This window comes from Corvus brachyrhynchos, unplaced genomic scaffold, assembly GCF_000691975.1.
Source record: "Corvus brachyrhynchos isolate BGI_N302 unplaced genomic scaffold, ASM69197v1 scaffold80, whole genome shotgun sequence".
Taxonomy (NCBI): Eukaryota; Metazoa; Chordata; class Aves; order Passeriformes; family Corvidae; genus Corvus; species Corvus brachyrhynchos.
In genome coordinates this window covers 9,149,743-9,167,065 of record NW_008236769.1, presented here as the reverse complement: position 1 = coordinate 9,167,065, position 17,323 = coordinate 9,149,743, and the positions used below count along the sequence as shown (strand labels likewise).

The following is a 17,323-nucleotide window of genomic DNA, read 5'->3' as shown; positions in this document are numbered from 1 at the left end:
CCTTGCACACAGCTACAGCTAACTTAAGGGCTAATTTTGACTTGAAGACCCCTCAATTTTTCAAAAAGAATGCAGCTTCTACAGCACAGGCAACTCCTTAGGAAGAAAGTGGGATAAAGGAAGGACAATTAATTAAAAAATATATAAACAAGGAGTAAGTACTGTGTGAAGCCAATGTAAATGGAAGAGATTGGAATAAAGGCATGGTAAGGGCAAAACACATATAGATTTTCTTCTGTTGATGGCGCTCTATTACAGGGAGATCAAGGCTGAAATCTACGAATTCATTAGCTAGACAAAAATGTTCAGCCTCTGATTCAGTGACTTCTAGAAGAGCAGTTGCATGGCTTCAGTCTCACCACAGGGTGTCACCCTCCACTAGTGGAGCAACTCCACTCCCAGAGAAAAAGAGAAAGGACTTTTCCCTTTTTCCCCAGGAATGGAGCCGAGCTGCAGTGTAGGAGGATGGAGTGGCTAAAGAGGAGGAGGAAGGTTTGCTGCAGCCTTTGAGCTCAGTGTTGCTGAGTTGAGTAGTTTGCTGCTAACTACTGACAGAACACACACAAACTCTTGGGGACTGGTTAAACTATTTCCCCTCCACAAACCCCATGAAAGGCTTCAAAAGAAAAACAAAGCAATCGATAGTTTAGAACCAAATTTTATTAAAGAAAAACCTGGAGTGCAGGTTCTCAGGACAAATGCATACCTTTGGATGCAGTGGAGTACACAGGTACGTATACAGTAGTTTGCCTGCTACATGTTTGGAAGCTGAAAGAGACCGTGATAATCTGTACTGCACAGTTCATCACCATTGTTAAAAGTTGCCAAAAACTTGCTTGTGGATCACTAACAGATACTTGGTTATGTGTGTGCACTACATATTGCACAAGACTTTTTGATTAAGCTATTACTTGTGCAACTGAATCACAGTTAAGTGTTACGTCAAGCATATTCAAACATATATTTGTTTCTTTTTCTCAAAAACAGCACGTCACTACAAAACTGCCATTAAATGTTACATATTTACAAAAATATACAAATAACACTTTTCCCCATTTATGACAATGCACCAGTTATGGATTTATTTCATTCTTCACTTGAGCCCTGTTACTGTATACAAAGAAACCTGCTTAAAGCCAAGGTCACCTGAAGCAAAATAAGGAGAAGGCATGTTCTGTTTTCAAAAATACTACAATGTGCAAAGGCAGAAGGAGAGGACTGTGTAGTCATGTATGTTAAAGGTAGGGGTTATAGCATACTGATGACTGCTAAGAGCCTTCACATGGAGTGGAATAAACCCTGGGTGAAAAATCTGGTTGGACACAGTGCTAAGCATTTGCTGACAAAGCGGTCACAAGTAGTTAAAAAATTCAGTTCTACCTTGGTTGTAATTAGCTTACAAATCTATCCAAAGAACTCTCATGCTAACCATGGGAGTAAAAATTACCATGGAAATCAGTCAGTAACCTGTGTAAGCACAGGTGCAGTTGGGAAGACTGATTTTAACCTGCAGTTGCTTTTCAAATTCATCGTGGAAGAAATTCTTCTGTAACACAAAGCTGAACTGATAATGTCTGTGGAACTGCATGGCCATAAACTAGGGTAGAATTTGGCCCTGCAATGCCACATAAATGATGTTCCACATAAACAACAGGGTAGCGAGAAATGCTTTGTGAATCTTCACAAGACATATGTCAAGTCTAGTTTTATTTATTGGCTTTCATATACCTACCAAGAGCTGCAGCTCTAATTAGCCACTAAATATGATTTAGGCTTGGTTAAATTACCATGTTTTTGTCCTTTTGTTTTCATGAGCAATGCCAGCAGAATCTATATTTAGCTGTCTGAATCTGGACTGAGAGATTTTGCAACCACCTGTGCTGGAGCAGCCATGGATGCACTGTAATTCCATCCTTTACTCTTAAAAAGGAAAATTCTCTCATTCCAACTCTCATCTCTCCAAATATTCTTCCAATATAGGATGAAGCAATATTCCTAGTGCTGCTTCATAAATGCAGAGCAATTATACTAGGTTAATTTAATTTAGGTGAGGAAGGGCAATACCTGATGCCTCCTAAACCCACAGTTGCAATGCACTAGGGTGGTATTCTTTAAAAGCACCTTCTGCAAAGAAACCTATCAAAGTTTAACAGAAAGGTAAATCACAGGAACTGTACATATTTGTAAAAATAAGTGGTAAGTAAAACATAAAAAGTGGAAGTTTCCCAAAGTACTCTGACAGATGATTAAGTTCCCCACCCTCTTCCAATCCACTATTCCTCTGCAAACTTCTTGTATTTATTTTTTCTCAACCACACAGAAGAGGATGAAAATTAGTTAATCACCTTTTGACATCAGCCCAGTTTATTGCTTTATGACAATCAGAGAAAAGCAACTTAGACAAGACTGGGATCAAGAGAGCAGAATTCAGGTATACTTCTCCATTTGATTGTTTTCCTTCCAGGGCCTTCTGCACTGCAGCAAGTGCAAACTATGACTTTACACCCATGAGGAAATCAATCACAGCCTGTCAGTGACAAATGAAAAAAAGGATCTGTACTCAAAGGCCTGGTGTGTATATGAAATGGAGGAACTCTCTGTTCCTAAAATTAAAATTTCTAGTCACATGTTCAGTAAACTCCAGTCACTGGTGTTTACCCTCAGGAATGCTACACCAACTCCATTCATCTTCTTTAAACATTATAAAATTACAGTTCATAGAGGCATTCCAGCAAATTACATTTAAACAGTATAAATGCAAGATGCAGACTATAAAATAATTCTTCTCCCTTGTCTCCCAGCTCAGTGCTGTGCTAGGGAGGAACACCATTAGCAAATGACCCACAATCACCTGGAGCACACATAGGCATCTTGGCTCCAAAAGCAATATCTTTTCCATGCACCTCAGGTGGAATGCTGCTGTGAGCCAGATCTGTCTTAAATTATGGGTAGAGATGGTGATAATTTTGCATGTTCCTCATGCTGCATCAATTTAGACTCATGGTTTAAAGTCTCTGCGTGCAACCAACAAAACTAAAAATAGTTGCCATTACAAATTAAAGTAAGCTTCAAGGCTTAAGCAAAACAAAATCAACAATGTGTGGTAAAATCATACACACTGGTAGCACTGACTTTCTCCCTGTTTTTCCTTGTCCTGTTTAGTCTTGTGGTCCCCTCCCTCCCACATCTCTCTCACGTACACTCCCTAACACAGGCATCCCTTCAAAGATACCGCTGAGCTTTTCAGTGATCTTATTCCCACTAAATTCTCCAAGCTCCTCCAGCATGACAATTCTGCCAAATCTAGCTGGTGACTTTGCTTAAGTTTGTGTTTTATGGAACTTGAATCCAAGCCATTTTCCCTGGCCTCTAGAAAAGGTTTCACACAGACCCATTCCATAAACCTGTCAACTCCAATTGCTCCCAACCCTCTATTAACAAAGGATTCTCTTTACTTCACCTATTCTTCAGCTTTGGTTTGTAACAATTTCTCTAAAAGGCTGTGTCTGAGGTTAGGTCTCAGCATTTCCCATACTGAAATACAAATGCAGCCCAATGGTCTGGCAAAGTGTCTCTACCCAACTTTGCTGCAATTCTGTACCTGCCAGACTGCAAGGCTGGCAAAGCAAGCCACCCCTTGCTGTGCTCCAGGAAATTCATGGGAGCACCTTGTCCCAGACTGTAACCCAAAATGAGGCAGAGGAAGATATTTGGGAGATAACAGATAGAGCTCTGCCAATTAAATATATAATTTCACTACAGACCAATGGCAAAATCAATATATACACTGGTGAGAGAGGAAATGCTGGTTTTTATTCTTTCAGGGAGTATAATACTCATCCACATCTCAAACTAGAAGCATGTATTCTCTGGGATGAACATCTGAGAGAAGTTCTTGAAAGGCAAAAGATAAGAGTTCCAGGAAGATTTAGAGAAAATGAGAGACAAAATTAAAGCTGAAAGGATTAAAAGATACTAAAGTGGGAAAGAAACAGGAAGTATGGACTGCAGTGACACAAAGCACAGGGAACATCATTGACCCAGATAATACAGCAGAGCTTAGTGGAGATGCAGGAATGGGGAAGAGATTGTGATTCTTCTTGCTATCGGTCAGGACATGGTAGGGTGCATATCCAAATAAAAACACAGACAGGAACATAGAACAAAAAGCAAGGGAGAAAAAGTGGACTGTAGAGAACATATACATGGAGAAGCCAGGCAAGGCAGAGCCACAAACAGCAGCAATAGTGAAAGAGAACAAAAGAGGGAAGAAGAAGATACAGAAAAAGAGTGGAAATTTGGGCGCTCTTTTTCTGTAAAGTTTCACCAACAATTTGGAAGTGTTAAAAAATGCAGGTGACTTCCTGAACAATTACTTTGCTACTTCAGCATCTCAAAAGATTATCCCCAAAGAGAGGAGTGTATTCACAAGTATATGGATCCAATGAATTTGGCAATTCCCTGGGCATGTGGTTTGTGAAGATATTCTGTCATTTTAACCATTTAAAGGTCCTGATGTGAATCTGAGACATAGAGGTGGTGTATTAAAATATTCTCCTTTGGACTAGTTTTACCATTTGCAAACTGCCTATGTGCATATTACTGATGTTTGGGGTTCTGCTTCTTCTGCACAGTCCTTTCTATTCAGAATCCATAACAAGAATATCTCAAAAGCCACATGGATATAAGCCTGCTGTTTTCCTATATGAGCTGTCCTCATTAAAAAGTATCTCTTTCACCATATCAGAAAGATTTCCGTTTTAAACTGTTTTAATCAATAAGCAGTGTGAATTAATACTTCTTTTAAAAAGTGAATAAGCCAATTCTTTTGCTTTGATCTGCAAGAGCAGACACTGTCAGAAAGAACTAAATATTAGTATCAAAATATGGCTAAAATTAGTAACATAGAAATATAAGACATGCTAAGGAAGTTATTTGGAAGGCCTGGCCTTCCTGGTGATTAATATACTCATCATACCATTAAAAATACATGCAAAAAAGGCATATTATTTAAGCAGTGCCAGGTACTGCCGCTTGTATTATTGCTGCTCAACAGGGCTTTATGTCCACTGTATTGCAAGTAATCAGTGTAAAGATGCAAATTCTACAGAAACACAGAAATCAAGGCTGATCAATACAGGTGAATTTTGTGTGAAATGCAAGTGTTGCAAGGAAATAATATCAAGCAAAATTACTTGTGTAAGGGAAAGAATGCACTTCCTTTCAGGGCTAGTAAATGTTGCTTCTGAAAGAAAATCAATCTGGAAGGAGAGAAAGGCAAAGAGTTTGCAATTAAGAATATGTATTTCTAGAGATACTATTAAAAAGTATTTAATGCAAACCATAACAGCTCTCTGATAAGGATTTTTTCACACAGCTCTGTCGTTGCATTTCAGAGTACATATTTCTAAGCCTTCCGGTATTTCTTATGTTAGATACTCTCTTACAGAAGATCATTTCAGCTACCAGCATGTAAATTAGCTGGAAACAGTAATGCTGACAAGCTTCACATAAGGAAAAGAAAGGGATGAAAAGAATGGAAGTCATACATGGCTCCACAATTCATAGCTTAAGTAATTTGCTACTCCATTTAACAGGAGGAAAAAAGCTGGGACTGAAGACTTACAGAAATGAGACCTCACATATTAAAAATCATGAAACTAACTCGCTGTACGTATCAATTTCAATGGAAAAATATTCCAAGAGGCTGCATTCTTTAGCCTCCAGAGCAGCCTGAAGTACCATTACAGGTTCTTCTTTCCACAATAATGGATCCTCTCTGCTTATGCAACACACTTGAAAAGCAAGAACAAAAAAACCTTTGTCTGCATGACATTCCCATCCAGATTTGGAAAATGGGCAGCTCTGGGCCATCTCAACATGGAGCAACCCTTCTGCACCCCATCCAGTCCGAGGGTGCACAGAAAACTGGAGCCAATGCAGCTGAGGTGATCGGTTGGGTAGAAGGGCCAGCTTGGGATAGAAGATTAAAACATTGAGAGGGCACAGCTTGACATTTCCCAGAGACTGCAGGGTTAGGCTATTAATTGCAAAAGCTAACTGGGGGTCTGAGTTATTTGTCACTTTGATGATTATAGTCTAAAAATAAGTCAAAAACATCACAGGAATAAAAATACATTTAAATATCATAGAGGGCAAATGCTAAGATACTGAAAGGAAATATGGAACATGAAAATTCAAACTTAACATTAAGAAAATGATCTGAGCAGACCTTACTTATAGTCAATTAAATCCCATTCTAACAAAAGTTTTAGATTTTCTCAGACTAGTACTGGCTATGTGCCAGTCTCCAAGAAAGTTGTAGAAGCAATATGCAACTGGGACTAAAACAGAGAAAATGAGCCAGGGAGCAGCTTTTTGGATGGACTTAAAAGACAAAACAGAATTTTGCATCTCAAAAATCAAGATTTATAAAGGTAAATGCTTATAAATTTCTTCCTGGTGGAAAGCCAATATTTTGAGAGAAATGGGAACTTACTTTCATCTAAAATGCTGAAATAAAAATGAAGATGGAAACAATACAGTGGTATCAATCAATATACAATAAAACAACTATAATAACTCCAGCTGGCAGGGACTGTGAAACGAAATAAAATTTTTAGTCTCTCTTTTCCCCTGAAGTCTCATTAATGAAAAATTACAAAACTTTTTAATAGAAAACATAGGAAAAATCTATGACTGAAATTGTCATCGATTCTATCTACTTAGAAACATTGACTTGAAATAACACTAGAAATTCAAAACTTATCAGAACCTCTGGTTCATCATCAAAAAGCTACTGCAACCAAATGCATGTATTTAATTTATTATAAAGATTTTCTTTTTCCCACACATTTCTTTGAGCATGTCTTTGTGTAAGGAGGATGGAAACTACTGCAGTTTCATTCTATTGACCTCTATTGAAGATACAGCAGACAGCAGTAGAATCTCCCCACTAAAGGAATGTCTCATTGGTCTGAAAACACAGATACTCATGTCAGCTGAAACTTGCTTTGCACTAGGAACTACTGATGGCAAAGCACTGATTTGTCTTTTTCTATAGGACAGTTAGTTAACAAATCATCTACTTTATATGAATAAACAGCTAACTCCTCATTACGCTGGTCATTGAAAGAAGAAAACTCATCAAGAAGGATATAATTCAATGAGAATATCTTAAAAGAGTTCCAAGAAATTGGATGTGAATTATAGATAACAACATCTCGCCTCAGGCTGGTACCTTCTTTTTCTTCACAGCCATTTCCACCACCCTCTTCTACAGAGTATAAAAATATGCACTGGTTTATATTGCTTATATTATTGAAAAATTAATTAACACTCTGTGCATTTTCCCTAAATGTCCTCTGAGCATTTCTGAGTACTTTATATGGACAGGCTGATCCAAAGCCATATAAAACATTCAATGTTGAAAGAGAAAGCAAAGGTAACAGCTGTAAATCTTGATGGGTCTGTTAGAATGCTTCAGATCATACTGCTTGGAGCACTCTGAAAAGTACAGGGTGTTTTTGAAATTGCAAATACACCAGATTTTAAGAAGGCCAAAAGAGGCCAATGAGGCCAATACACTGCCAGTTTTTTTGGTTTCAGTATAGTTCAATATCAGTGCTGATAAATACCACTGTACCCATTTTTATAAGGTTTTTTATCAAATAACAATGCAGAGGAGTTGACAATACTAGTGTGTAACAGCAAAATCACAGCCAATGTTGCAGTGCTACCACGTAACAGTATGTTCCAATAGCAGTGTTTAAATAAAATTACCTTCTTTTTTCTTTTTTTACCAGTGATGCACCTTTTTTGGATTATGCATTTTTAACATTTATACCTAATTGCAGCTGGTTTCAGTAGAGTACTTTTAAGAACAGTGATAATTACAAGTAAAACAAAGAAAGATAAACCATTAATAATTTATGCTCACAAAATTCTTTCACTCTGATGATCCTGAACAAACAGTAATTAACTTAGCCTCACAATACCTGTGTGAGGTAGGTAATTACTATCAGCCCTATCTTATAGGTGGGGAAACTGAGACAAGCAACTTGCTCAACGTCTGGGTACAGAATCCAGGTATCTGACAGTCATCTTCTGCTTCTTGGCCACCACATCACCCTTCCCCACGAAAAAAAATAACTAAAATACGTACAAATACTGCATGTGTGTGTGCACACGTGTGTGACTAGCACTTGTGCATAGAAGCAACTCAGTGTTTCTGAATACTGATGTATCAGGATTTTAGACATATATAAAGGATAAAAAGTTAAGATATCATGGATGTAGTTCAAGAGATTTGAGAACTAGCACTAGTGAGTCTTTTCATTTACAGATAAACCAAGACAACATGAACGAAAAAATGGTAATAGTACTTTCTCAGTTTTAAAATAATTCATTTTAAAGTTATTCTTGTGAGGAAATCAAAGGCTTCCTTTATTATCTGCTGGGTATTGTTAATACAGTTATGGCAATACCAACATGTCTTTAGAAAACCATGTTTTTAAGATATGACAAACCAACCTCACATGAGTGCTGCATGAATCAAATTAGTAAGCATCAGAAAAAATTGTTACAGGCACTAAATTGTGCTAAGTGTTAATTAGAGTACCAAGCAGTTAAATATTCTAGCGTGTTCCAAAAGACTCCTGTGATCAGAGACACAAATCACCCTGAATTAAATGTATAAAAGTAGCTGTTAAAGCATAAGTTAGATGTGTGACCCAGTTCCAACAGAGCCCTTTGCCAATCAGACTAACCATGCGAGAACAACTCCAAGCTGGAGCTTCCATCCCGTTCCTTGTCCATGAAGCTGGTTTGCCACTCACCTGCCCTATACAAACAACTTATTTCAGATTTATTTCACAGGAACAAGTAAGATGTTTGCAATGCTATTTTATTCTCTGCTCCAGCTTATTTCCACTAGAAAAAGCAAGAGGAGCTGGTGAGGAGGGAAAGCCACTGGTGCAAGGATCCCAAGAGTTTCCAATTCACAGCACATTTTGTATATGCACTTCTCTTCAAGAAACCCAGACTCAGATAGATACATTTAAGACCTTGGATTTCCGCAGTCTGGCATACAACAGTCAGCTAGGGCATTGCTTCTCTGTTAATAAGTTTACATGGCACTATACAACTAAATAGGCAGAAATTTTAGAATTTTTGTAATTATTTTCCTGAGCAGTTTCAGAATCTTCACTCTAACTTTTCCACCTAATTCCTTACAGTAAGTTTATAATCTAGGTTTTCTTGTGCTTTACATACATCCTATGGGGTTTATGAGAGCCTACAGTACTACACTGAATTACTGTATTTCAAACTGCTGCATTTGATGATAATATATTCACAGCTACATGGAAGAATGATTCCAATGCACACACCGATTTTAAGACAGTTCTTTTCTATTTGACTAGCATCCATTATTTTCTGTTTGCATATTCTGGACGATGCGCTATCTGTATCCTTCTTAAACAAGGTGTGTGTGAGCTTGTCACTACCATCAGTAAGACATTCAGTGAGTACAAGTTATTCTCTATGAAAGGCAAAAAGTGAAGAGATTATATAGGTTTCTGAGAGAAGCATCCTAATCCCAGGCAGCTGTGACACACAGGATGCCAGACATTTGAACTCACCACACCACACTTGTTTTTCTACATGGCTAAAATAAACCAAAGAGAAAAGACAAGAGGAGTGTGGATTCACTGCGTTGCCATTTCCCTGGGGATACAGAGGTCAAGACTAGGAAACTCTGACCCAACTCACAAAACTGGGATTAGGAAACAAGGGCCCAACTCACAAGCCGTTCTGCAGGCAGCTCCTCCAGAAGCCCTTCCCCTGCCCTCCCTGCAGAAAAAGGGGGCAGTGGACTGAGACACCCTGTGGAGATGGGAAGGAAACAGGAAGCTCTAAATCCCTTCCCATCATCCCCATGACCCTTTGGATTGTCAAACCAATCCAAGCGGAAAAGGTCAGGCTAGGGTTTGCCCACTCCCACCAGCAAGGGAAAAGAGCCAGAGGAAATTCCAAACAGGGATGCCATGGGAAGGAGATGGTGGTGCTACCCAGCCCTTCCCAGAGGAGAGCTCTGACCCACCCCGCTGCCCTTAGAGGAAGTTTTTAAAAAATAACAATAAAAAGAAAGCTACGTAAAAGAGGTATTTACACTCTCTGGAAATTTAAGAAGAGACAGGCCACCTGCCTAGGGTTTAACAGGACAACTCATCTGGCAGCTGCCATCACCCTAGGGGGGCTCACTCAGGAGAAAAGAGCAACTAAAATGACTGTCCACAAGTGAAGGCACCTGGTCTGGAAATAGCATCAAGCTGGTGTTTTTCTTTCACATGTGATGGGACTGGGGGGAGATACTCGTGCTGATAGCTTGTCAGGACTTGCTACACTTACAAGAGCATTATTGTATATTATGAGATATACTAATTAACATTTTACTTCCTTTAATCCTCAGAAGGACCTAAGCCTAAATTTGTTAGATTGTCTTAAGTTAAGAGCTTGTCTCAACTAGGAGTGCATTTTTCTCTCCCTCAGTCCCTTCCCATACAGAAACACTTGGCCTCCTAAAAAACTTGTCATTGTGATCAAACCATCTGTTCTGGTCTAGTCACTAGTGTAAAAATCACCTTTTTTGGGCTGAAGACTCCCAGCCTTCCGCTGAATACCTCAACTAAAAATATAATTAAAAAGTTACAGTCAATCATTCTAAAAATAAACATAAAGAAATAGAGCATATACAGAAAAGAAATAAGGTGGCATTGAAGGTGCCTAGGGCTACAAATTTGCTACCATAGTTTGAGTTTCAATTGTAATGAGTTCCCAGGCCACAGAGTGAACACAAGACATATTGTCCTTCGCCCTTGGTAACTGATGATGGACGCTTTTTTCCACAGGACCAATAAGAAACCTCCTCTCCATCAGCATTTACAGCCATATCTGCAATTTTGGGACATCTCCAGGGAAAAATAAAACGGTACAGAGAAGAGTCTTTTGGGTTTTGTGTTCAGCTGCAAATATCAGCTAACCAGGTAACTGTGCATCTCTCTGGAGTTGATGCTCAAAACCACGCCTGAGTGATTGCCTAGGAAAACATAGAAACAAAAGGCCAACATTAGTGTATTTCAGGTACTCCACAATAAATCCCCCTTTTATTGCAGGGACCAGTCAATTGCATAAGAGAGTGGCTTTATCAAACAACAGGTCAGGTGAAGGTTGGTGCAACAGCTCCATGTACCTACAGCACACTTTTGCACAAAGCTTTTGCTCATGGTGGTGGATTTGTGGTGAATTCCTAGGGTTTCTATCCCAGTGACAGCATAAGTTGGTTCTCTTTGTGGCTTATAAAGGTGTAGTTGTCTTGAGGGGTGCAGGTGAGGGAGGAGAATGGAACCTGAGGCGTCCATTCGACATGCCACTGACCTGGGACTGGACACTGACCGGCATCAGCAATAAGGGAACTCTGTAGCTGTTCAAGTTGCCACTTCTCCCAGAAGGAGTCACTGCAAGGTAATGGTGTTGAGGAGTCCCAAGGTGGGGGTTGCGATAAAGTAGGCAACATAAAATATATAGAAAACAAAAAAAGTGGATGGGTGAGTCTGGAAATACTGTACTGTGGAAATTCAAAAGTTATGAGAAGAGAGAACAAACAGAAACCCAGGCCTGTATCTCCCTGCTGTGCATGGAGCGGAGGCGGCTACTGACATCTCCCAAGAGGGAGGGAGAAAGCTCACCAGAACTAGAAGGGAACTCCATGGCATAGGAACCTTCTGCAAATAATGTCGTAAACCAGAATTTAATATAAAGCAGGGATTATAACATGTTTTATAGTCTAAGCCAGATAAAATAGAGTATCATTAACAGGAATATTTTCTTGGCAGTACTGAGCAATACCGGAGCTAGTGGAAAGTATTGCAAATAACAAAACAGTAGAGTGAGCAGGAGTGTAGTTTTATGTATTAAATAACATCTTCTGTCTAAAAGCTGTACTGTAGCTGACAAATATGGATGATTATGATCCACAAATTCGAGCTTTTTACGCTCTCCTGGAAAGTCTGCTGCTGCACACAAGCTGGCAGAAGCACAAATAACCTTGAGATCACATTTGCTGTCTTGTGACATCAAAACATCATGATCTTGTACTCTTTAATCCTAAAATAATTCTCTGCTCATATGGAAGATTTTTTTTTCTCTGAGTAAAGAGTGCAGGGCAAGCAGAGATTAATTCTAAATATGTTACAAATCAGGGCAGTATTTCTTTATTAGAGCTTCCCAAGCTGCCTTCTTTTAAACAAACCATAAGGGATTTTCTACCATTAAAAGAAGTTATGCTTTTGTACCTTACTAGAGGTGTTTGAATGCTCCACTTTAATAGGCATGTCTGCAAGGACTTTGTTAGCATTCAGCTTGTCCTCTAAAGACCCTGGAGATGAGCTGACCAAACAATTTTAACACAGATTTTGTTTTTCCAGGTTTGTTTTTGGAACTAACTCCGGTAAAGTCAGGAGGGAAGTAACAGTTGTCTTGCAAAATCAGAATGAAAACACAGTGATACTCATAAACAAAGTTGTCAAAGAAGAGATAGAAATACACAAAGCAAAGCAAGAGGCTGGATTCTTCCCTTGCGTTCAAAGCTAACACCTCCAAGAACCTAGAAGCAGCACACAGTTCAGCAAATGGAAATAAAGACATTGACAACAAACAAAAGGGTGAAAGAAGCCCAAGAAAAAGAAATCTCTCCTCTGACCAGGTTCTGTCTTCCCCAGGGTACCTTGAGTGCAGCTAAAACACATCTTCTTCCTTGGGGTTCATGAAGATATTACAGTTGCCTTTCACACCATCAATCTACTGCTACAAATCCCAAAGGCTTTGGATCATCTGATTTATTTTCACAAAATGTGCCAAAATGGAACTGGGTGTTTTTTACATTGTCCTACACTTTTCAGACTGTGACCTGAAAGCAGCCTGAAGACAATGTATTATAGATCAGCACTCCATGTTGCATTAAAACTAACCACAGGGTGCTAGGATATACACTTCCACCTGACACTGAAATAATTTGCACTGAGAGATACTCACAGAAATTTCCCTCATGGGTTCTTTATAACTGCCTTATGAATAGTAGAAAATCAACATCTAAATTAAGGAAGACTTATGATACTTTTTATACATGAATAAATTTAATGTTTCTGATCACAAAAACTTTAAACGCCATCGGAATATGAAGGCAAATAAAGCAATGGATCTCCATACAATCCATCTGAAATCACAGAAGCATTGACTCCACAAATCCTTCCGGCCTAAACTCAATTTTCCACTAATTGAGGGGATTATTGAGTGAATTTGACTGTTGCAGATTATATCCCATTCTACCAAATATAATTTATCTCTAAAATTGTCCAAGTCAGTCTCCTGACATTAAACTACCATCTCTGTACTCATACTCTATATAGCACATCATCCATACATTAGGCTGTATCTCAAGCAAGCCAAAAGAAGGTGATTGAGGTAACCCCTTGTTAGTGGTGTTACCATTTGTAACATCTTTTCGAGACTGAACAGAAAATGAAAAAGAACTAAAATGAAAACAAACATCAATTAAAAATCAACTTCTTATGAAAATTGATAAACTAAAAGCAAAGTTACCTCTTGCGTTACCTAGTGTTTGAGAGTCCAGATCATCATCAATAAACTCCTCACCCTGGATGATGTTCTGGGTGTCCTCACTGTGATTAACAGGGCTTGTCATCTCCTGCTCTTTTTCATTGTGCATCTGTGCGTAGACATTTCTGCCTGGCAGTTTCCTAAATGGGACAAGAAGAAAAAATTTTGGGATGGAGTTCTTTTGTGCCACACACACACTGGCATCAGAGCAGAGCTCCAGCAGAGCAAAGTCATTCCAGAATAAAAAATCATCACCAATGCCATTCTTCCTTAATTTTGTGATCACAACCTAAATTTACCAACTCTTTGTTCTCAGTTTTATGTAACTGCCTTATCATGATGTTCATACTAAGATAATATTTAAGCATCAGTTTCTAGGATTGACAGGCAATGGACAATGTTGAAAAAAATTACTAAAGCCAGAGAAAAACTATTTTAAGAATTCGAGCAATAAAAGGGCCCAGTGGGTGTTCATTCTTGGTCCCAGGTGTTTTCACATACATTAAGTTTGGTTGCAATCATCATCGTGTCTCCCTGAGGAGACGGGCTGACATTGAAGTGTGATGGCATCAGATGGCACTCACAGTCAGTCAGAGTCAAGGAGAAAAAGTCAGAAGTCTAGGAGACAGGGAATGGAAAGGAGCAGAGCCAAGAGGCCAGGACCAAGGGACAAGGAGTAAGAAGGTAAACAGGCATTCATAAGGGCACAGGACAGGGGAGGTTGGTTAAGTTAAGCAGGCAGCACTGAAGGAGACAGAGTATAAAGTCTGAACTGGAACAGATGAATTAGAAGACCTCTCTACAAGAGACAATAATTCACTCACTCTGACTGGAATCTAGAGAAACAAAAAGCACCTTATTAAATGCCTCTAATAAACAATTAGCACCATGGCTGAGACTGGGAGGCTTAACACTTAATATTGATACAGGCTCTTAACTAGATTAATTTAAATTAGACCTTGTAAACTCAAAGGGAAAAATCAGGGACTGCTCACTTTGCAGCAGATTTTATGGTTTAAACATTTCTCAAGAGCCATACCCTTTGCACTGTAGCTGTGTTCACCTGCAGTCTGCCTAGGCACATAAGGACATCCTTTCCCAAGCACCAAGCAGACACTTCAGATTAGGGAGCTGCAGGCTCTAGGCTCCATTTCCTACAGTGCCAGAAGCTGCTTGACAGCTTGATCAGCATGACAGCAGATCATGGCTGTCAAAGGCTGTGCTTAAACCCAGATTATTGCAATGGGCAGACAACAAGAAGAAAAGAGAATACAGGGTTGAACAGCTGTGGTTTCTGCTGAGCCCCTTTAGATAGTGAGAAAATAGAAAAAGTGACACTAATTATTAGGCATCTCTCTAAAAGCAACCATCTCCTGCTCCACATTACAGCAGCAGTTTGAAAGCTGGATAAATACACAGATTACTCTGTTTTCTCAAGGCTTTTGAAGATGATCTGTTTTAAATGTCATTTCACAAGAAGCTATCTTTCGCAAGGGGCACCATTTTGGTTTGAGATAAAAAAGTTACTGTAGCAAACTATTCTGAAAAGCAAATTCATTGCATCAAAGTAATAAGGATAAATGGAAATTACTAAGAAATGAAAGATGACTGAAGATAATCTCCCTTTAATCTGAACTATCCAAAAGATAAATTGAGTCCTATATATCTACACAAACACACATATCTGTATAGGCATATGTATACACACACACACTAAATTATATCTCTAAAAGTTAGGTATTTTATCCCATTATTTATAAGCAGTACAAAGCCAAATGGAAAGGACAAGGATGGAAAGAAAGTCTGATGACACAATGCTGTCTGAGCACTCTTCCAACAAAAACATACACATAAAGCCAAGCCCTGCATCACTCTCCTTTCATTACATGGATAAAAAAAGCCATTTTGAAAGAAAGGACATTCCTCATTACCAAAAGAAATACATTAGATAATTAATTTTGGTTTTTTTTTCTCTAGGGCCCATAACTGCTTCTAATGTGTCTGGTAATGAAACTGGTCATGTGGAAAACAGTATTCTCTCAATCAGACCTGCATGAAACCTGTCAAACTGCTCACTTTCAGCCCACCATCAAATGCCTAAGGGAGACAAAACCCAGAAGAATGTCTCTGTAACACATCTACAGAATTAGCACATATGTTTCTACAAAAATTATAATAACCTTCTCAGAAGGTTCCCTTATTTCTGACAGGCTGTAGTAGTATCAATGGCATTATCAAAACAATTTTGACATAATAAAAATGTTAAACATCTCAAACCCATATGGCACATCACACCTCTGCAGTTAAGTAAAAGGAGAAGAGCTGCTAGTGTGACTGCTGCTGGGACCTGTATGAAACCAGGTCAACAAAGTGTGTCCTTTGGTGTTAATCCTGAGGCTTCAACTCATGGCCCCTGCACAACTTACTAGTTAGAGATAACCATGAGCACAACACATACTAGTAAACATATTCAGGAAGAATGAGGAAACCTCTCAAGTTCACAAATAACCATTAAATATATCGTGGCTAGGAGCATTTCCTTACGGTTTAAGAATAAAATGAGAAAAGGTGTGAGCTGTTATTTCTCACTTGGCTTATTGGCCCCAATCCTACTAAGTACAGATCCTTTGGGGAAGGTATAAAGCAGAGGTACTCTGTACTTGGCGTGCTTTCCTTTGCTCCTCACACTTACATGGGAAAGACTGTAACATTGTGGACTGGGGGAAGGAGAATATCACAAGTCTTGAGGAGACATGTACTGTAGGCATTAGACCTTTTACACACTACAGAGATCTCTCTGTGTTTCATATTGGTTCAGTTTTACAAGGAACTCACTCAACCACCCTGAAGAAAAGGATGGTCCAAGCCTTTTCAAGAGGCATTTTTAACACATGTGCCGGATGTTCTGTTTACAAGACTCAGCCACACTGTGGGATGACATAGGATGTGGATACTGGATCCTCACTAAAGATGGGCCTGATTCTGACAATTTTCCAGTGCTTCTCACTGCTGTAAAATGCAGAAAGGAGGCTGCTACACCTATTTATACAGAGCAAAACTCTAGTGTACCCCGATGTGCTTTGCTCTTCTTCAGGAAAGAGTTAATGTTGGGTCCAATGTAAGTGTTTGAAGCAGGCAGAGCTGAAATGCTTGGGTCTGCATAAAAGACTACTGTGAAAACATGACAAGACACAAAATTTGACCCAAGAGATTTGTATCAGCAACATGAAAATTGAAAGCACATTTAGAAAACAGACAAGAAGATTATGCAATAGTTTCTTTGGGGGGTTTACTCTTCATCTGCAAAATGCATGTGCTTCACATCCATCACTGGAGACAATTACCTCTGCTGAGCAGCACTCCATGGTTTATATTTTTAGTTTCTTTTGTTTTTCCTGTAGCATTTTATTTCAATCATGAAAAAGAAGAAATATTATGCCTGCTTTGAGGACCATAAAAATAGGAGCTAGAGAAGTAATTCTGCACAGCACTGCTAAAGAACATCACAGCACATGGTTTTCACCAAGATCTACAGGCCCCACACCTTTTAGAAGATATTCCAGAAAGTACTTCTTTTTCCCTTCCTATATTCACAAATTCTAATCAGTTCATACCCCAAACTGTTTGCACTTAAAAATGTTCAGCA

The 17,323-nt window shown here is 38.9% G+C and overlaps 1 protein-coding gene across 6 annotated transcripts in view; it reads right to left on the bottom strand.

Annotated features, from left to right (window-relative positions):
* Positions 1–640: 640 nt before the first annotated feature.
* Positions 641–17,323, bottom strand: part of SORCS2 (sortilin related VPS10 domain containing receptor 2) — a 545,059-nt gene continuing 528,376 nt past the window's right edge. Inside the window, exons 26-28 of one of the 6 annotated variants that reach the window (XM_017727682.1) lie at positions 13,714–13,817; positions 11,437–11,516; positions 641–11,098 (exon numbers count right to left, since the gene is read on the bottom strand). In XM_017727682.1, coding sequence (XP_017583171.1) covers positions 11,075–11,098; positions 11,437–11,516; positions 13,714–13,817 — 208 coding nt within the window. In that variant the 3' untranslated portion in view covers positions 641–11,074. Of the gene's footprint in view, positions 11,099–11,436; positions 11,517–13,659; positions 13,818–17,323 lie in introns of all 6 variants that reach the window. The other 5 variants (XM_017727678.1, XM_017727679.1, XM_017727681.1 and 2 more) reach the window with 5 other exon arrangements.